Source organism: Aspergillus pseudoviridinutans (assembly GCF_018340605.1).
Source record: "Aspergillus pseudoviridinutans IFM 55266 DNA, scaffold_2, whole genome shotgun sequence".
Taxonomy (NCBI): Eukaryota; Fungi; Ascomycota; class Eurotiomycetes; order Eurotiales; family Aspergillaceae; genus Aspergillus; species Aspergillus pseudoviridinutans.
The window spans coordinates 554,503-574,227 of NW_025091282.1; the positions used below are offsets into that span (position 1 = coordinate 554,503).

General features: G+C 50.1%; 6 protein-coding genes across 6 annotated transcripts; 3 read left to right on the plus strand and 3 right to left on the minus strand.

The window, feature by feature from the left end:
- Window positions 1–393: 393 nt before the first annotated feature.
- On the plus strand, window positions 394–2,331 carry Asppvi_002255 (Auxin Efflux Carrier superfamily; the record flags this gene model as incomplete). The annotated part of the gene is made up of 4 exons (XM_043298246.1): window positions 394–682; window positions 740–906; window positions 963–2,206; window positions 2,259–2,331. 4 exons carry the CDS (start codon window positions 394–396, stop codon window positions 2,329–2,331), a joined length of 1,773 nt encoding a protein of 590 aa, XP_043154181.1.
- Window positions 2,332–2,993: 662 nt separating this feature from the next.
- Window positions 2,994–4,863, minus strand: Asppvi_002256 (multicopper oxidase family protein; the record flags this gene model as incomplete). Its single annotated transcript, XM_043298247.1, has 6 exons — window positions 2,994–3,356; window positions 3,429–3,837; window positions 3,898–4,087; window positions 4,133–4,304; window positions 4,351–4,682; window positions 4,740–4,863. The coding sequence occupies 6 exons, from the start codon at window positions 4,861–4,863 to the stop codon at window positions 2,994–2,996; spliced, it is 1,590 nt and encodes a 529-aa protein (XP_043154182.1).
- A 1,143-nt stretch (window positions 4,864–6,006) lies between these two features.
- Asppvi_002257 (nonhemolytic phospholipases C family protein) lies at window positions 6,007–8,258 on the plus strand (the record flags this gene model as incomplete). Its single annotated transcript, XM_043298248.1, has 8 exons — window positions 6,007–6,129; window positions 6,188–6,270; window positions 6,335–6,599; window positions 6,654–6,777; window positions 6,833–7,219; window positions 7,274–7,384; window positions 7,450–7,652; window positions 7,704–8,258. 8 exons carry the CDS (start codon window positions 6,007–6,009, stop codon window positions 8,256–8,258), a joined length of 1,851 nt encoding a protein of 616 aa, XP_043154183.1.
- Window positions 8,259–9,686: 1,428 nt separating this feature from the next.
- Asppvi_002258 (putative choline kinase) lies at window positions 9,687–12,432 on the plus strand (the record flags this gene model as incomplete). The annotated part of the gene is made up of 5 exons (XM_043298249.1): window positions 9,687–9,735; window positions 10,010–10,943; window positions 11,007–11,526; window positions 11,587–11,730; window positions 11,782–12,432. 5 exons carry the CDS (start codon window positions 9,687–9,689, stop codon window positions 12,430–12,432), a joined length of 2,298 nt encoding a protein of 765 aa, XP_043154184.1.
- Window positions 12,433–12,674: 242 nt separating this feature from the next.
- Asppvi_002259 (putative 26S proteasome-associated ubiquitin C-terminal hydrolase) lies at window positions 12,675–13,737 on the minus strand (the record flags this gene model as incomplete). The annotated part of the gene is made up of 3 exons (XM_043298250.1): window positions 12,675–13,488; window positions 13,549–13,643; window positions 13,696–13,737. The coding sequence occupies 3 exons, from the start codon at window positions 13,735–13,737 to the stop codon at window positions 12,675–12,677; spliced, it is 951 nt and encodes a 316-aa protein (XP_043154185.1).
- A 1,889-nt stretch (window positions 13,738–15,626) lies between these two features.
- Window positions 15,627–17,503, minus strand: Asppvi_002260 (putative C6 transcription factor RosA-like; the record flags this gene model as incomplete). The annotated part of the gene is made up of 4 exons (XM_043298251.1): window positions 15,627–16,664; window positions 16,722–16,986; window positions 17,040–17,342; window positions 17,394–17,503. 4 exons carry the CDS (start codon window positions 17,501–17,503, stop codon window positions 15,627–15,629), a joined length of 1,716 nt encoding a protein of 571 aa, XP_043154186.1.
- Between the last annotated feature and the right edge of the window lie 2,222 nt (window positions 17,504–19,725).

Consider the following 19,725-nt stretch of genomic DNA (forward strand, 5'->3'; position numbering starts at 1 on the left):
TCGCTTTCTTGGCGCTAATTCCTCAGCTCTGTCTCTGGGCGATTCGCAATCCTACCTTACACTGCCACATCCAACACTGCTACCGACCTGTAACTATCATGACTTCCTCATCCCATCTCGTCTCATCGTTATCTTCAATATTCAACTGTCACTACAACTGTGTATAATATTTTTTTATCACCTCATCCCGCTATTCTCACATTGGAATTTCCACGGTCGCCGAACCCCAGTTGAGTCCGAAACGCCGACCGCCGCTCACTTTCCGAGCACCAGCCCAAACCTTAAATAATAATCAGGAACTCTCATTCACGACATCACCTTTGGCTTTCCGCCACCAAACATCCGTCACTCATCCTCCCCGTCGGGTGGTCTAATCAATAATTCCTCTAGTCCATGGCCATTTTTACGTCTCCCAAATCGCTTCAGAATGTCAATACCTTGGTTCCTCGCCAGTTCGTGACTCAAATGCAATCGGGGATCATGAATGCTGGGGTCCTTCAGGATGGCGGCCATTCGAGCCATCCCTCATTCTTCCACCTCGTCCTTCTGGTTTTTGAAGCTGTGTTGGAGGTAGTGTGTGTCAGCTTGCCCGGTTACATAGTTGCCAGACAGGGCATGTTCGATGCAGAAGCTCAGAAGTTGGTCGCTAACCTCAACGTCATGCTGTTTACCCCATGTCTGAGTATGTAGCTCTTTCTTGTTGTCTCCAATGGATGATCTTGAAGCTAATATTGTGTAGTCTTCATCAAACTTGGTTCTCAACTGACGGCGGAGAAACTCACTGATCTTGCCATCATCCCGTTTATCTTCATCGTTCAAACCTTCGTCTCTTATTCCTGTGCTTGGGTTATATCGCGATGTCTCCGTTTCAGAAAACGACAGGCCAATTTTGTGGCGGCAATGGCTGTACGTATTCCAAAATCTTCTCACTACATTGCCTATCTAATCTCCTTTATTAACAGGTCTTCGGTAACTCGAATTCCCTACCTATATCCCTCGTCATGTCACTTTCACAGACCCTAAAAGGCCTTCACTGGAGCAAAATCCCTAATGACAACGATGACGAAGTGGCTGCCCGTGGAATTCTATACCTCCTCATATTCCAGCAATTAGGTCAGCTCGTGCGCTGGAGTTGGGGCTATCATATTCTTCTTGCTCMGAAGGAACGATACCTGGAAGAGGCAGATAGGGAAGACGGCGCGACCCGAATTGAGCAAGGACAGGAGTGCTACAGCGACAACCCGAACCAGACGGACCCAGATGAGCCACTCATCAGGACTCGAAGCTCTGATAGCCTTACCCACGGTGCAGCGGGCTCTTCCGGCGACACGGAAGAGTTCAGGTCCGGTGAACAAACCCCCGTGACAGCTCAGACGTATTCCTATACGAAGCTACCCCCTCATGGCCAAGTGAACGATGAATCAGATCGCCACCCTTCCTTGATCGGGCCTCCCCCCAGCGGACCGTTCCTTCCGCGTCAAAGTACTGGAGGCCACATCCTATTGTTTCCGAACGTTGAGTTGTCGCATGAAGGTCACCAGCACAAAAAGGGACCGTTCATACGAGTCAAGGAGTATCTGGGGCAACGCCGTAGTCGCATGACAACCTATATCGCGAGCGGCTGGGAGAAAAGCACAAACGCACTGTACAGTCGACTTCCGAGCAGTGTACAGAAACCCTTGTCTCTTTGTGCTCGCGGTATTAAAATGTTTCTCAATGGTCTATGGAACTTCATGAATCCTCCTCTGTGGGCTATGCTTGTGTCGATTATCGTGGCATCCGTGCCGTCCTTACAGCACTTGTTCTTCGACGAGGATACTTTCGTGCGCAATTCAGTCACTCGAGCTATCAACCAGAATGCTCAAGTTGCCGTACCCTTGATCCTGGTCGTCCTAGGAGCCAACCTCGCACGAAACACTTTGTCCCAAGAAGCGCTCGAAGACATTGGGCATCCCAAGGAAGAGAAGAAGCTCATTATTGCCTCCCTCGTGGCACGCATGCTCCTCCCAACCTTGATCATGGCGCCTCTCCTTGCTCTGCTCGCTAAACACGTCCCGATTAGTATCCTGGGCGATCCGATCTTCATAATCGTCTGCTTCTTGCTTACTGGAGCTCCATCCGCTCTGCAACTGGCACAGATTTGCCAGATCAATAATGTATACGTCTCTGCCATGTCGAAGCTTCTGTTCCAGAGCTATGTTGTTTGGTAAGTTTGCTTGCATGCTCAAGCTCAAGGTTCACACACTAACAGACCCTAGGATTCTCCCTTCGACTCTCATACTTGTCATGTGTGCGTTGGAGGTCGTTGAGTGGAGTTCCGCTTCTACCTAAATGGGTTTTACGATTACGATTAGTGTAGTTTTATGGGCTATTCTTAGGGCTTGGTGTCTGGCGTTATGATCTGTTTCTTTCTTTCGATGTCTTATCATCGGCAGGCGGTCGGTTGACGGTTTTGACTGATTACACAGAATGGGAGATGGGCAGGTGATACCAATATCGGATGGCTAGGTAAATTTCTTAATAAGCTTCATCAAAAGCTGGATCTTTGCACCTCAGATGCTCCTTCAAGCCTACACTACATAGCTGTACACTTCTCTGCTACAGAGAGCTGCATGTCTGATCTCGTCACTCTTGGCAATCGTTACCCTGCCAACCGATTCACTTCCAGTCGAATTTCCCCTTAAAGCGAAGAGATCCTTTGATAGACCAGAGAGCCCTGCGAGCGCGGAACGTACAAGCAAGCCCTGACGGAGAACGCATTGAAACATTGGGATTTCATCTGAGCACTAGGGAGAAAACCATCCAACCATTCTCTGATCCCTTTCTCTGCGGACGGGAACTGTTCCGTTTATCGTATTCTGGTAAGGGTTATAAGCAGTTGCAAATGGATCTCTTCAAGGAGTCAATTCCATCGGCGGCCAGCTGCTCTATCGCTTTGCGGGAAGGTGTCTTTCGCAGTGGATCTCAACAGTTACCTACTAATCATGTATGCTCTAGAAACCTGTACACTCCTGCCCACTAGAGAAAACACCGTCTACTGTTTCGTCACGCATAACGTCCACCACCATCGCCATGCCGTTCGCCAAATGCCACACAATATGACAATGGAACAACCACACCCCTGGATTCTCTGCCCGGAAGCGTAGAACCGCATACCCGCGGCTGGGGATCCGAACCGTGTCGCGCAGTACCGCGCGTGAGAGGTCATATGGTGAAGCATCCCTAACCCCGTTGTCGGTGACATTGGCACCGTCGACAGGCTCTAGGCCTGGCGGATGCGTGTCGGTAAAGGGGTTATAGGAGCCCCAGCCTATGGGAGCTTTATAGACTTGTAGAACGTAGAAGTGGTGGCCGTGCTGGGATCGTCAGCTTCTGCTTTTGTTATTTGATATTTCATTCGTGGAACGAGGATGGAAGGGGAGTCATACAAGGTGAAAAGGGTGAGACCCTTCGTCGAGATTATTCACCACCAGGTCTACCCATACCGGGTCGAGCCCTGTAGCGATAGAGAGTTGGTTTTCGTCCCATTTGTCGCGGGGTAGGTAGAGGAGGGGCGTTGAAGGATTGCTTTGCGGTTTCCACGAGGTGCGGTTGAAGAAGGCGTAAGGGACATTGTGGTTTTTGGAGAGTTTCTGGATCTTGGAGTATACAACATGAGTCTGGTTGGCATGCTTGGGGAGTGTGGAGAGAATGGCTCGTGAAGATGGGACAGTCTCGAGATTGAGTGCGGGATACAGCTTGGGATTGGAGATGTCTGCCTCGGGACTGGTGGTTGTGTCCGTGGATATGGGAAAGGTCTGTTCTGCACTCAGAGCTGGATTGAGGAATCTCAGGTTCCTGTACTTTAGGTTAGGTTCTGTTGTATATCCTGGGATATCGGGTTTGGGATTAGCTTACTCGTCATCGAGTTTTATAGTCAGGGAGTTCTGTTCATGTGTTGCGTGTCCTGATGATGGCATAAGGATTGCATCCATACGTTGTCCGGGATAGAGCACCCCGGCTGAACTGGCTTGTGGCTGGGGTTCGATATCGTTGCTATCGAGTTGAATAAGATCGAAATCGCTGTCGGCAATGCTCAGGGTAAAGCCTGTCAAGGACCTGGTGATAGGTTAGCATCTGACCAAAGAGAGACGCTTCTCCACCTGCCCTGTGTTGACCACCCGTATTCTGTAGGGCAAGCCATCGTCAAAATCCAGATATGACAAATCGATATAATGCTCGACGCAGTCCACCGGTCGTGCAGGTACGGCCATGGAGCAGTTGAAATGGCCCACCCCATTGATTAATAGCGAGTCCGGGACCGGCTGTGTTGCAGTTAGCACGGCAACCAGATCGATTTTGCCTACTAACCTCATTGCCAAAAGATCCAGCCCGCATATACCAGTCCAGAACTTGAGAAGCTGGTGGATGATACCAGTCACCAACCAGAAGCAACAAGTCCTTGCCGTAGACGTCTTGGTGATTTGCTTTCTCCTCTTCGGCCACGAGGTCACCGACGGTAAGATTTAGGGAGGGCGCGTGCACTACAAAGCCTCCATAAAGCCCATCTGCCCTGGCCAGACCGGAATGAGCATGGTACCAAAACGTCCCGCTTTGGTTCTCAGGAACGGTGAAGTTATAGATGAATTTGGACCCTGCAGCGATTGGACATTGCGAGACTCCGGCCGCACCGTCCATTGAGCCTGGAAGGTAATTGGTGATTAGGTACGACAAGCCACTGGGTCAACTGAAGCACTTACTTTGCACATGCAAACCATGCCAATGGATGGAGATCGGCTCATCTTCAAGTCTGTTAACGAGGGTTATGACGAGAGTATCGCCCGAGCGAGCTTCGATCGTTGGGCCGGGGAATAGCCCTGCCATATTATCATCAGCATGACTGTTCCAGTGTGGCAAGACAAAAGATCTTCACCATTGATGCAATAGACTCGTTTAAGGACCCCGTCAGGTCGTAAGTAGTTTGAAGTGACCACCCACTCAAGATGCTGCGTCGTCGCTTCGCGGTATATGTGATCCTCAGGATGAAGCTTTATCATCGGACGCAACGCATCGGGATCACTTCGGTTTGGATGGCCATGGTTTTGTGATAGGCCTGGTAACGGGACCCAAGCGTTCGGCGTGGAGATTTGCTGGAGATATGCTAGCGCGATCAAGACACATGCGGCCAATGGCCACAGCACTAATCCATAGGACCAATTCTTTGATTTCGTCGATCTGTATCCATCACAAGATCTCTCATACTGTTGAGACACTGGTAATAGCTCCTCCGACTCTACGTGGTCCTTGCTCAAGGAGGTCTCTCCGCAACGACCGCGCAGTTCCCCCATCGTCTTTCAACTTCAGAGGAATTGTTCATTTGAGAACAATTTGTATCTCCAATCCGCCATATGAAACTATGTTGCAGCTTCCCCTCGTCTCCCCCGGGATCTCGGCAACAAACGAGGGGTTACATTGCATCGTGTTGATCTCCATTTTCCTCGGGGTGGTGCCATCCTCGGGCCTCCAGCAGGAACTACATTCGGCCACACGTGCTCGCGAGGAACGCCTTATGGGACGCCTGATGGAAGCGATCCACTTCATCTCCACCCATGCATCGCTTATCGTCTGCTGCAAGCCTGTCAAAGATTCTCCAAAATTGTTGGTTGCAACCTTGTTGGGAAATCAAGCTAAAAGGCCGCCGCCGTGCTAGTGCCAACGTCTATGTGATGATCAACATTCGGTGATCGTCGCATGTAATTTCAAATGTGTCAAATGTTTACAACATTTTAGTGCTTTTTATGATCCCTCGGCCTCTTGGATTGAATAACATATGCAAGGTTGCAATCCTTGTAAGGTCAGGATGCAACAGTAATGAACACAGGGATTGTAAAAGATCGCTCAACTGAGACACAAAGATCGGATAAATTGATCCCTCGCCCTGCAATTGGTAGCAAGTCCTCCTTGCTTTCTCGCTGGTCACTCTGACTTGTTCAGCATTGATTTCTGAGCTGAATACTGAGGGCGAGAATGTCGCTATTCACAGGTGCTACCCTGGCCTTGCTCTTCCTGAGTCGGCCTGTCATTGCCGGCTCTTTGAAGGACATTGAGCATGTTGTTATTTTCATGCAGGAAAACAGGTCATGGAACAACGTATGTTCTTGGCAGTTACATCTCCATTCTGGGGCAAGGCGCTCATTGATAAACACAGTACTTTGGCACGATGGCAGGAGTCCGGGGGTTCAATGACCCCAATGTGCAGGTCAACCCAGACGGTTTACCAGTCTGGCATCAGTGAGTATCACAAGTTGATCAAGGCTGTCACTGGCAAGAAAATAGCTGACGCATGTTTCTCTAGGCAAGTCGACCCCAGCATGTCCACTAACGCCAAAACCCTTCTTCCCTGGTATCTAGGCTATCAAGGTGGATCTTGGCCCGATGCAATTCAGTGCATGGTAGCGGGAGATAACGGTTATACTGATAATCAGGCGGCTCTGAATCATGGCCTGAACAATCACTGGGCCCGTAACAATACGCCCTGGAGCTGGGGATACCTCAAGAGGAGCGACATCCCCGTCCACTTTGCGATTGCTGAGGGCTGGACGGCAGGTGACATGTATCAGGTTGGAACGCTTCCTTCGCAGGTACACTTTACCAAATATTGACATCAAACTCAGGAAGCTCAGATCACATCCACTAGCCCGAACCGTGTCACATTGGTCAGCGGCTCCGTAAACGTACCGGGCAGTCCTCAGAGCCCTGACCAGGGTGGACCCTATTTGGACAACAACGAGACTCCCGGTAAGAAGTATGTCCATAAGTGCTTTTCCTCAAATTGACTAGATCGATTCAATAGGCTGCGACAAGGATAATATCAACTGTTATCCTCTCAAGTGGAAGACCATCTTCGAGTTTTATGAAGATGCGGGTGTGTCATGGCAAGTGTATCAGGATGATAACAACTTTGACGACAACCCTCTGGCCTGGTTTGAGCAGTATCAGAAAGCTTCCGCTTCCTCGTCTCTGGCGCAAAAAGGCTTAGCGTACTTAGGACTGGAGGCGTTCTATGAAGCAGCCGCAAACGGAACACTCCCAGAAATCAGTTTCATCGTTGGTCCTGCAGAGCTGTCCGAGCATCCCCCGTACATGCCAAAGGACGGAGCATGGCTTCACAAGAAGGTGGTCGATTCGGTCGTGAACAGCCCCAAGTATAACTCCACACTGCTGATCGTCAGCTACGATGGTATGAAAACATTAGCCGCTCGATCATAAGGGTTGACATTGACGCAGTCATTAGAGTCTGGCGGCTTTGGAGACCATGTCGTACCCTTCCACTCCCCCGAAGGTACTCCAGGAGAATGGATGGAGGACCCGTACGGCAAATTCGGACAGATCTTTGTCGGACCCGGTGCGCTGGAAATCCTCCTTGTGTCATTGTAACCTGGGCCGTACTGATGGTTAATACCTCGACAGGTGTTCGAGTGCCCTTCTATATGGTGTCTCCCTGGACCAGGGGCGGCCGTGTGTTCACCGAGCGAGCAGACCACAACTCCCAGATCCTGTTGTTGGAACAATGGCTGACCGCTCGCGGATACAAGAACATTCAGACCGACCAGATGGTGCACTGGCGTCGGGAACATATGTCCAACCTTGTCAATGCTTTGGATTTGGATCATGTAGGCCTGGGAGTGCGATCTGCTTCGGTAATATCACTGACGATTTCATAGCCTGACTACAGTATCCCTCACATTCCAAATGCCGATGCGCCCGCCATGGTCGGCAAGTCTTATGTCGGTACATCCAATTGCCAAGCCAAATATCCGACTCAACGACCGCCTGTCCCGTACGGACAGCAGAATGACACGTCTGAAGCCTTGTGGTTCGAGGAGGGATACAAGGAATGCGTTGGTTACTTGACCGAAGGTCGTTACCTGGTGTTTGAAAAAGCTGGTCAGGCACTCACAAACGCCGGCAATGCCACTCAGCTGAGCACAAGTCCCGCCGTTCCTAACCACAGCGATAAGAAACAGCGATGGGTGATCCACTATTCGAATGGCGAGGAGAGCGGGCTTTTCCTGATCTCCAGTGCTCTGGATGGTAAATGGCTGGGGCCACGCGGTACCCTTCTACCAGCCAACTCCAGTGACCAGGCGGCTCAAGTTAAGATCACCTTTGTCGGCAATGGTCAAGGCTACGCGTTGGAGTATGCTGCTGGATCCAACGAGGTCGGGTTACCAGGAAAGTCAGGCTTCAAGGTCTGGAGTGTAACTTACCACAACTAGAACTGGCATGAAGGGTATTACTAGGTCATAGAACTGCAGTACACAGCATTGTGACGAATGAGAATAACGTTCACTACTAACGCACTTATCTGTATTGTTTTGATTGGAGTCGTGATTGCGCCATAAATGGAACGTGATTCCGGCAGGGCGGCCTTGTAAGCCAGGGCATTCTTCAGGCCACGGACGTATATAATCCCTTGTTTCCCCTCACTCTGTCCTGTCTGTCCTTCTGTCGACAACCACTTGTCCTTACCACGCCAGATGTTCCCAAGCAGCTCAGTCATTTGCTATGGCTTTTCGTACAGAAGCAAAACCCCATGCGACCAATCTCAGTATGATTATGGATGAATAATGAACAACTGGACTGTTTTAAAGCCGCTCACGTAACCAGCTGATTGCGGGGTCAAGGCTTATTTGCTCCCCATGGGATTTGATTCCGGAGTCCCAGAGCAACGAATCCCAATGCGCCAGTCAGAATCATTTGGTAATACTGCTAGGCTTACCATTATCTGCATTGCAGATCATGGGAAGCACCCGAGATAGCGGACAGCTAGGTTATCTCTATCTTGACCTTGTTCTTATCTGACGCCTGCTGAAGGTTAATGATACCTGCTTCCGCGGAACAACTCACGAGTGTGCAACACGCTAGGCCAATGTATCAATGTCTCTTGCAAGCCACTGGCTCTGGGCTAAGCCAACATTGGCATTGCAAAGCCATTCGTTTGCTTTCCAGAGGCAAGTCTAGACGAGGATCTCCTGGAGATTGGTACTTGTGTATCCATCTCACGAGGTACCTGGAAAGGGAAAGTAGTCACCTGAGGCCACAGTTTATTTTGGCCTGATAAGCGACTTTTGGACGGATTTTCGCCACTCCCCTTTTCCTGTTCCCAACCAGATTTCGTCACCGTTTCTCTTTTTCTCCTTCATATTATTTATCAATCTGTCGCATCTGTTCATATTTTGTGTTCAGGTGGTCGGTCTGACCAAGCAATCTATATCTTCAGTCTAGAATTCTCCAGCAGCGATTCCGTCTCTCTAAAAAGTGGTTCCCACCAGGAGAATCCACTCTGCGGATTGTGGAATGATCATAATTGCCGACCGCTTCCAAAGATCAAACCGTGTCTCTTCTCTTGTCGGCTCCCCACTCGACCGCTACTATTATTCTCTTTCTTCCCAACTCTTCTCTGGCCTTCTGTGTCTATCTAGCGGGTGATTCGCGAGTGTCTCTACTCTGGTCGAACTGCATTCCGACGTTGCTTGAACCTCGAGAGTATACTTTTTAAGGATCTTCGAACCAATCGCCGCAATCAAGAGTGTCGCCGGCCTCCTCTGTATGTGACAGCTCTCTCAAACTTCTTGTTGGTCATTTCATCAACATTTCGTCTTCTCGAGAGCTGGGGTTCTCGGCCACCTCCTGGACTGTCGGACATGCCCTCCTTCGCCGACCCGCGCGGCGGCTCTGGTCTTGGAACTGAAGGTAGGTGTCTGCCTTGCGTACGATTTATTTTTTAACCCTGATAAACGTTTTTTATTCTTGTTGTCAATTGGCTTTCCATTCGTAGTTGGTACTCAGTAGTACTTCTGGTCGGTCGAGGCTTTAACCGTTCCCGAATCACATGAGCACACGGCCTGTTCACGACTTTCTTCCCAAAGCAGCTTTTATGAATTACCTCCATGCATCTACCACCAATATTCCTTGCTCCGCCCGTACCTTTGATTAGGAAATATGATGGAATCTGATCAATTTTTAGAAGGGGCGAAGCCGATTCTAGGAACTGGCCTTAATATCTCTTCTTTTCAGAAGATTCTCAATGAGAATGGGCACGCGAGCCCGGCAATTGCGGCGGTTGAAGGGAGTCCTTCCAAGCAGCACCGCGCGCCAGTGGCCAAGAAACCCACGGCTCGAACGCCATTGCATCATACATCGCAGACGCCCAGCGTCATAAGCGAATCTCGGAGCCAGTGTGAGAAAGAGCAAGGCGCGAAGATCAGCGAAGAGAACTCTCACGATGGCCTATTTAACCAAGTATATGAGTGGCTCCAGCAAGAAAAAGTCAAACAAAGAACCCGCCGGTCGAAGTTGACAGGGACAGGTGAGGGTGTCGAAAGTGATGGCGATGACGATTACTACGATGGGATCCTGGATAAGACCGCATCCCACGACTCCGGAAGTGCATCTGCTCTCGACAAGCTCGAAAAGATTCTCATTCGGTACGCCGCTTCTCGCATTGAGGGTTCCTCGTCGGTCTATCCCCTACGTGGACCAACCCGCAAGCGTTCCCGCATCAAGGGTCTGCGGAGAGGCTCTGCATCCGAATCCGATCAGTATGATCTTGACTCGGCAGCTCCCGCTGTTGATGCAGTGCTGGACAATTCCAAGACGCTCGCATACACAGGCGGGACCGCCGAGGAAGACGATAAAGACGGTGATACCAGGGCCGACGATCGACGATCGAAGGATAGGGAAGCTTGGTTGACGTTCAAGAACGAGATTGTTCGCCTTGCCATTACGCTACAACTCAAAGGTTGGCGAAAGTTTCCTCAGGAGCTTGCTGGCGAGATTGAGGTAATCAGATTGAGCGGTGCCTTGACCAACGCTGTGTATGTGGTCAATCCACCAAAATCACTGCCTCCGCCTAAGGGCGAAGATGGATCTTATTCTATTGTTCCCCGAAAGCCCCCGCCGTAAGTCTTCTGTCGCTTCTACCTTACCTTGCCTGGCGATAAGTGCTCACATGATTCGTGTAGGAAGCTTCTATTGCGTATCTATGGTCCTCAAGTGGATCACTTGATTGACAGAGAGAACGAGCTGCAGATTCTTCGCCGCTTAGGCCGGAAGAACATTGGGCCCAAGGTACTGGGGACGTTCAACAACGGTCGATTCGAGGAGTTTTTCGAAGCGCGTCCACTTACGCCCAGGGACTTGCGTGTTCCCGAGACCATGAAGCAGATTGCGAAACGTATGCGCGAGCTGCACGAAGGGATCGAACTGCTTGAAGAGGAGACGGAAGGCGGCCCGGTTGTCTTCAAGAACTGGGACAAGTGGGTTGATCGCTGCGAGCAAGTCATCAACTGGCTGGACATGGAAATTCAGTCTGAGCACAACGAGGCCAAGGCAGCTTCGGAACCTTGGCGCCGTCGTGGTTTTGTTTGTGGTGTTCCATGGCCTATCTTCAGAAATGCCGTCGAAAACTACCGGAAATGGCTTGTATCCAGCTGCGGAGGGATTAATGAGATCAAGCGGCAGTTGGTTTTTGCCCACAATGATGTAGGTCCTTCCTTTCAGCATTTGCATTGGGTTTTCGATTTCATTCACTAACCGGGTCAGACTCAATATGGCAATCTGCTTCGAATGGAACCCAGCTCCGAATCGCCGCTTCTTTTGCCTGAAAACAAGCACAAGCAACTGGTAGTCATTGACTTTGAGTATGCTTCGGCAAATACTCCGGGGTTCGAGTTTGCGAACCATTTTGTGAGTTTGAACCGACGACGTTGGAAAGGCCTCGGCTGACTCAAAATGCAGAGCGAATGGTGTTATAACTATCATGATCCTGAGAGAGCCTGGGCGTGCAACAACCGCCACTATCCAACACCCGAGCAGCAACGCATGTTCATCGCCTCGTACCTGACCCATAGACCAGGAGTGCGGTCATCGGCTTCTCCGTCTATCACTCCCCTTATGCGAGGAAACTCGGCTACCATGACCTCATTAGCGCCTCTGGACCTCGACTCGACCACTGAAGCAGACCTCCAGGGCCAGTTGGAGGTCGAAAAATCACAGGAAGATAACCTGGAGGGCGAGCTCCACTTCCTGATGAAGCAGACGAGAATCTGGCGCGTGTTCAACTCTGCTCAGTGGGTTGCCTGGGGAATTGTACAGGCCAAGGTACCCGGTATGGAGGAGGGGATTGCGGCGGCCGCAGCGGCGAAAGCGTCTAATGGGAACGGTCACAGCAGTGATTCGAACGGGTCAGCAGTGACAGCTGCTGAGCCACCCGCGCAACCTCCAGTCGACGCGGACGTGGACGAGGCGGACGAGTTCGATTATCTTGCTTACGCGCAGGATCGGGCGATGTTCTTCTGGGCAGATCTACTTGCGCTGAATTTGGTCCGGGAGGATGAGCTCCCGCCTCAGATGGTGGAGCATATCAAATCTCGCATGATCGAGTATTAGTCTTGGGGTGGAGGAGTGGGTTTTTGTTCTTTCTAATAATTACGATTGATGACTGATGATACAAAGCTACATGGTCCTTCGGCGGTACTGCAGTTGACTTGTTCATGATTCGATGTACCTGTACATAGCGTTCTTTCTGTGACGGCCAGCTTCTGTATCAATGGTACTTGTAACCTCATATCCACTCGTGAGACCATCATGAAGTAGCACACATCGAGCATGCCAGTAATCATCATTCATGGTTAACCTCTCCGACTCAACAATCTCTTCTGAGTTTCCTGCTTCGCTTTCTCCACCCACGCCTCATACGCCCCAGGCCCCTCCTTCTCCTTCATCCCCGCCACCCCTTTAATCATCTCCCCAATGAACCCAACAAAATTCCACCGGCGCAGGGTATTCTCCCACGCCCACGCGCGCCTCTTCCTCGCCTCGCGCTCCAACAACTCCACATCCCCCGTCTCCCGGGCGCGGACCCTCAGATCCCTCACCACCGCCATGAGGTTAAACCGCGTCTCCCCCTCGGGATACCGCGCAATACGCTTCTGCAAAACCTCAATCACCTTCTCGGGGAACGTCTCGGCATTGCAATCGCCATGGCTAATCGGATACGGCTGCAGCCCATCAAGCTCATACAGCACCCCGTTGACGGGCGTATACGCAATGAAATGGTAGACATCTGCCTCCTCCTCCTGGGCCGTGCGCACAGTCTCATCGACGAAGGGCGAGGCGCGCGCGAAGGCGTTGTGTGCGGTGCGGATGGTCTCCGAGTTGGAGAGGGCCTCGCCGCGGAGGTCTGGCGGGAAGCCTGTCGTGAAGTCCTTGAAGGAGCGGAGCTCCGGGCCGATGTTGATGGGGTAGGGGGTTGAGGAGGGGGAGTCCTGGTTTAGGATGACGGAGAGGATGGCCTGGGTGCCGCAGGCGTTTTGGATGGTTTGGCCGGCGAAGAAGAGGTTCTCGGGGAGGGAGGTGACGTAGGTGCCGTCGATGGGTTGGGTGGTATTTGTTGAGGGGGGTTCGCGGATCCATTTGAAGAGGAAGATGACGCCGTAGACGGGGCTGGACAGAGTAGATTGTGAGTGTTTTGGCTGGTGGTTCATGGAGGAGTGGCGTGGTTACCTGAGGGAGCGGATTGTGTCTGCGTCGAGGGAGATGAGTTCCTCGAATTGGACGTCTTGGACGCCGAGGTTCTCGATCAGGGAGGTGAAGACGCCCTGGACGCGTTAGATCTGAGGTTTGGGTTTGGTGAGAAGGAGTTGAACGTACCTCATCCGACTCGATCGTGCTCCAGCCTCCGCCGTCGGCCATGTTAGGGAATCAGGTAGATCTGGGCGGCTGTATGAGGGATGTAGGTAATTATCTGAGTAGCGGTCACTGCTTTAGAATGACCAGCGGATAGAATGGAGCTGTTTTGAAAATCGAGTGAAGATATAATGGATAGCTGATTGTCACTTTCGGAGCTGCGAAAGGATACAGGTCATACGTAAGGTAGCCCAAAGAGGCATGTTTGGCTGGGATGCAAATAAGCTCCAATCCTCCGCTTGGCACTCGACTTGCCTGCGATGCAACAACCGACTCATCAATGAGATGATCACAAGCAGTCATTGAACTGAAAAAGGTCGTCCGTAACATGTAGTACAAGCAGATATGCTGTTTCTCAACCGATATGCATGGCTTTCTTTACTTCAAGAGGATGATGTTCCAAGCCCACACACGTCGTGTGTACAATTTTGTTACCATGATTGAGCATCCCTCATCACGTCTAAGAAGGACAGAATATCTGCTCAAGCCTACGTGAGAGTCAAGTACACCAATATACCTTCAATGAGAGCACCACTGCTCAGTGGAAGGCTGCCCGCTTCCCAGTGTATCATGTCAACCACCCAGCTCCACACAGGCCCAGGTACCCGAAAGTCACCCAAAGACCATCAAATAATCCAGTATCAGTACTTTATTTGTAGAAATGCAAAAGTACACAAGCGGAAGCAAGAATAGAACAAGAACAAAACCAAGAACAAAACCGGAGTGACTTCGATAGCACCTTCCTCAACTCTAGCATCATCAATAAAGCATATCTATCAAAGTTGAAACTTGAAACACCAAATTCAAAGAAAAATAAAGCAAACAGACCGCAAATAGACCCACCTGATTATCTACCCCTCTACTGCTAAGGTTGACTAGTGCAGACTGCAGATACAATATCGTCATCGGCTGGCAACAAGACTCCGAGGCAAGGACTTCGGGGCCCCATCTACTACCGAATACGAGGCCCCCATTTCAGTAAAGGGTAGACTACCTTAGCCTTTCACCTCTGACAGCCAGTAAGAAGCAGATAAAATGTGAAGATTATCAATTGACGATCTGGGTCAAAGCACATGGGAACGGTTGGTATCGGGATGCCAAATTTAGGTGGAGCTAACCTAGTATGACTGTACGAGTATCCCATTAAGGGTAATGATTCAGCGAAGTATTCCCAGTTCTGGGTTCAGGTTCAGGCACTTGGCTCTTTCACAGCCTGAGAATACTCTTATGTTTTGGTAGTTGATCTGGAGCAGCGAATGGTGAGGTCAGTTGACTGTCGTGCGATGAAGGTATAGCGTGTTGTAGATAGCTGTTGATGTGTGCTTCTAAAAATATCCATCCACACGTGCGGGCTGGGATTGAGGAATGGGGATACTTCCAGATCGACGTCTTGCATGCTTAGTCTTGTGATTTCATCTCTTACATGATTCGAATTATTCACGCATCGTGCTCCTAATCATTTCTTAGGATTTACTCCGCTGTGGTAGATGCATCCATCCCTATCCTATTTTTATAACAACAAAGTGTGCGATGCTCCAATCAAGTCAAACGAGAGTAGGGTATATTGCTATCTTGATATCAAATCCATCCATTCCTTGCTTCGTCCTCGTTCCCCGCATTTTCCTCCTGTATGCTGGATAAAGTAGTCCCGCAAATCAAACAAATCATTCGTAGCGAATGTGGGTATGTAGGTTCAACAAATATGCAAGACAAATCAAATCGCGACAAAATGGTCCATCCCAGGACTGAAGAGAAAAAAAGCGGTCGTAAATTCAAAAGTGTACAGAAAAAGAAAGAAAAGTAGCCTTCTATTCGCCCATGCTCAATCAAATGCGTTTTCGTAAGTCGGCCCGTGAAAAAATGTGTAGAAGAGAAGCGAAAGTAAAAAGAAAAGATCAAGTGCAGATGGTTCCGTTCCAGGCTTCCGTCGTCGCGGTCAGCCCGGCAATGTGCATCGAATGAGCATCGTCGTAGAGTCCGATGCTGAGATCGAGAGTTCCATCCGCCCGCGAGATCTCTCCGCAAAGCATGTTCTCGAGATAAGGCGGTGCGAAAGCAGGTGAATGCTGAAGCGAGCTGGGCTCGGAAAGGAGTCGAGGAGATGGCGGGTAGAGAGTATGTGACATCGGAGCCGTCACATAGGCTCCTGCGGCGTCGAAAGGCGAGCTCGCGATCGTCACCGCAGGAGGTGAATGGAGAGGAGATTCGAGAGGAGGTGTATAAGGTGCATAGGTGGCCGAGGTCGCAGAGGGTGAGGATGAAGATGCGAGGCGGTAGTCGTGGTAGTTGCGATATGGGCTGGGAGGTGTGGGAGAGCAGTGATCGAGGGAATGTCGCGGTGACCACTGAAGTCGGCTCTTGTACCTAGCGACAATGTGCCGGGGCAGGTCCATGAGACTCATGGCAAGTTGTAGTTCAGGACTGAAGGGATCTGCTGTACTCCTGGTCACGACAATCCGGTAGATCTCCTCCACAGGTTCAACTGACAGCGGGCCCAGGTAGGCACCCCCCATATCAGGAAATAAGCTGTCCAAGGCGACTCCAACGGCGTAAAACTGTGCAAGGATAGCCAGAGCACCAATATCTGCATCACCACCACGGAGCATGGCGGCGGGGAGCCAGAACAACCATCTGCGTAACGGTTGGACACGCTCGAATGCTTGCTCGGGTGTCTGCGACAGAAGATCCATCTGAAAGTTGCGTACAAAGTCGAGCAGCTCTCCAATCCGAGTGTAATACTCGTGGTTGTGAACGACCCGCTTCTGCACACTCTGGAGGGCCACAATAGTCTGGTCGAGGCTGGCCAGGTCGGCATCCTGAAAGCGGTATCCTGTCATAACTGGGGAATTTGTGCATCCCAGATACCTTTGGTTCTCGAGAAGCACGGCCAATTCGGACTCGTGCTTCCAGATTGGGTGCATCGCATTCAAGACCTTGTTCCAATTAGTTTTCGTAGCCCCCGAGATAATTCGGCCAGTATGACAACTCACCGTAGTAAGACCTTGTTGTAAGGATGCCCACGTTTGCCAATCAGATGCTTGCCAAGAGAGCAAAATGGATGAAGCCAGGATGGCCTCGCAGTTCTCCTTTGAGAATGTCCCAATGGCTTTGTGCAGACCCTTGATTGCGATACCGCGATGATGATATGCCAGTTGCTTGGTCTCCTGATTCCGTGTGATCCAGGCCAGGTGGGAAGCCGAAAGGGTCAGGATCGAGCTCATCACGAAGTCGTTGGACAGAGCAAGGGACAGAAATCTTATGAAGATCGTTAGAAACGCTCCTGCTCATTCTCATCAAGGAGACCTTACAGTGGCATCTTCTGGGCCCAGATGGTACACTCTCCGAAACCGCGGCGATGAAGATCGATGGACAGTCCGATGATATGGTGGATCAAGCGCAAGTCTGACCGGAACAACTTGTACCATGCATTTCGAGGGTAGTGCATCAGTTCTGGGAAGGGAGGCACTCCCGTGACGTGCCAGTTCTCAATCTCCACCTCGATCTCTGGTGACATGAGCAGGTCGGGGGCTTTGCGGGCCTTGTTGGATTGCTCACGTGCAAGAGCAACATCCATGTAGTCGCAGCGGCAATTGTGCTTGGTGCAGTTTCGACTACTCAGGAATTAGCAACCGACAGCGTACACAGTAGCCGGCGTGCATTACCATTGTGGGAAGGTTTCATCGCATCTGATATGTCGTCTCTTGCATGTCGCGCAGCCATTCCTTGACTTGGTATGGCTCTTGCGAGGAGGACCACCACCAGGACCGGCCATTGTAACTAGTGGGGATGGAGGAGGGGAGCACAGATGTTGAGCTTGAGGATGGTGTCCTAGGAAGAAGGCTACCAACGACAGCCAGCTGATGATGTGCAGTGGACAGGATTTTTGGCAAGTGAAAAGGAAGGAAGGAATATAAGTGGGATGGACAATGGACAAAGTATAAGTAAGTTTGTCTTCTCGCTCTGGCGTCGGGGCGTTGGACGCTTGGAGCAAGGACGAGAATAAAGGCCGATGAAACGACGGAGGGGAAGTATATAGTCGATCCGGGACAAGTTTAAATGAGAAGACTCCAAAAATAACCTCGAGCCGCAAGCCCCAGGTGGAGGAATGAAGATATAGAGCAGATGCACGTGGAGAATACGAGAAAACGGCAACACCCTTGGGGTCGGGTTCGCGTTTTGAACCAGTATGGAGTAAGGATGATGGATATTAGAGGAGATGATCAAGCGAGAATGACAGGAACAGGAGCAACGGAGGATTAAATCAGTCAGTCAGAAATCAGGACGGCTTTGAAAATGCAGCCACCGTTCTTTTTTAGTCACACTCTTCTCCCTTTCTCAGCCGTTGAGCGCTTTAGGAAGAGGTGAACGGTCGTGTGGAAAAGAAAGATCCACGACAGGAAAAAGAAAACAAACTACTATTAAAATCGGAATAAAGTAGCTACCTCGATAGGCAGTGATTAGTAAAATAGACGACATCATTATTATAATAATTATAATAAAATAATAAATAAAATGATCAAAAAATGAAGGGACCATCATCGTGAAAATAGGGAAACTAGATCGATCAAGACTAGCCCACTGCTTGAAGATTGGGACTCCGAGATGCTCGAACGCCACGGTGGAGGACCGGTCAGATGCTGATCGTTTGGATTGATGTATGGAGTCCAGTCGGAGAGATCGCAGATACATGGAACCATCTGCCACCAGGACGGAAAGAGTAAAAGGTTCAGGACGTCGATGTGGGGGCCCAGAAGATTGAACAACCTTCATCATTCATTTCAGTTACAGACTTACAGACTCTGGGAGAGTATGCAGCAACTCTGGATACTACTGCAGGTGAGGATTATTAATGGACACCAGTAAAGATCAAGTCTCCTATGTACTTTGTCAGGGAGAATGGTAGTTGGACGGATGAGATGATGCTTGAGTTTCTCCTGGTGGGAGCAATGATGGGAAGCAATTCCTTTGTCTGATATCGGTTTACTGAAAAATGTAAGGGCCAAGAAATAAAATAGGTGTGATTAGAGAAATAAAAGAAATAGGGAAAAAAGAAAAGAAATCGACGGCTGGATGTAAAAATACGTCCAAGGGTACAAATGGACTCTGATAGCACCCGTGAGTTCAGCTGGAAGAGGGGTTAGTCTGGGTAAGGTAGCTTGAACCTAGCCGACGCAGCGAATCATCTTCTTTCTTCCCCCCCTTCAACCGGTTGCACCACATGGCAGAATCACCACCATAAACCACCACCGATATTACTTTACTGTTTATGGATTTAGGAGCCCCGAAAGATAGTACTAAGGCGGTCAAATATGACAAGCCATAATCACAGTTTCGTCTGGACATGCTGTAGACAGCCTGTAGCGCTTTTCGAGACCGAGGCCCGAAAATATGATGGGCCTGCAAAAAGGTGTTTATCTCCACCGTTCACAACGGACTGTCGGCGAGCAGAATAGGCAAGGTGTACGGCATAAGATGGCTGAGATTACTAATGTCCAGTACTGTAGAGTGCCAGAGGACCATTTCGTCATGCTGCTGTCAGTTATCCCTGGAGCAGAATGGGCCGCATCCTTGTCTACAATGATTCAAGGAAAGGGGCGAAAGAAAAAAAGAAAAGAAATCACTTTCCAAACGACAAGTATGAGATCGCCGCATTGGGGACCTGGGTACCGACGATTATTTGCTTAAATTTGACATCTACCATATTTTCTCGGAGTCCGGACAGGGTCTGCCGGATCTCTAGATCCTTCTTAATCCAGGAAAACACTCAATTTGTTCGACACTAGAGCATCTGTGACAATCACGGAATAGGTCTCCATTATTATTGAAGAACTGCCCATTATGGATTTTGGGAGAGAGACAGACATTGGTTGAGGAAGAGCTCGCCGTGGTACTATTCTCTTTGACTAACTGAATTTGGTTAGCTTAACAATTAGCTAGGTGGGCAGCAAGATTGACAGACAGCTCAACCAGTTTGCTTATCATTCGTCACTTTGA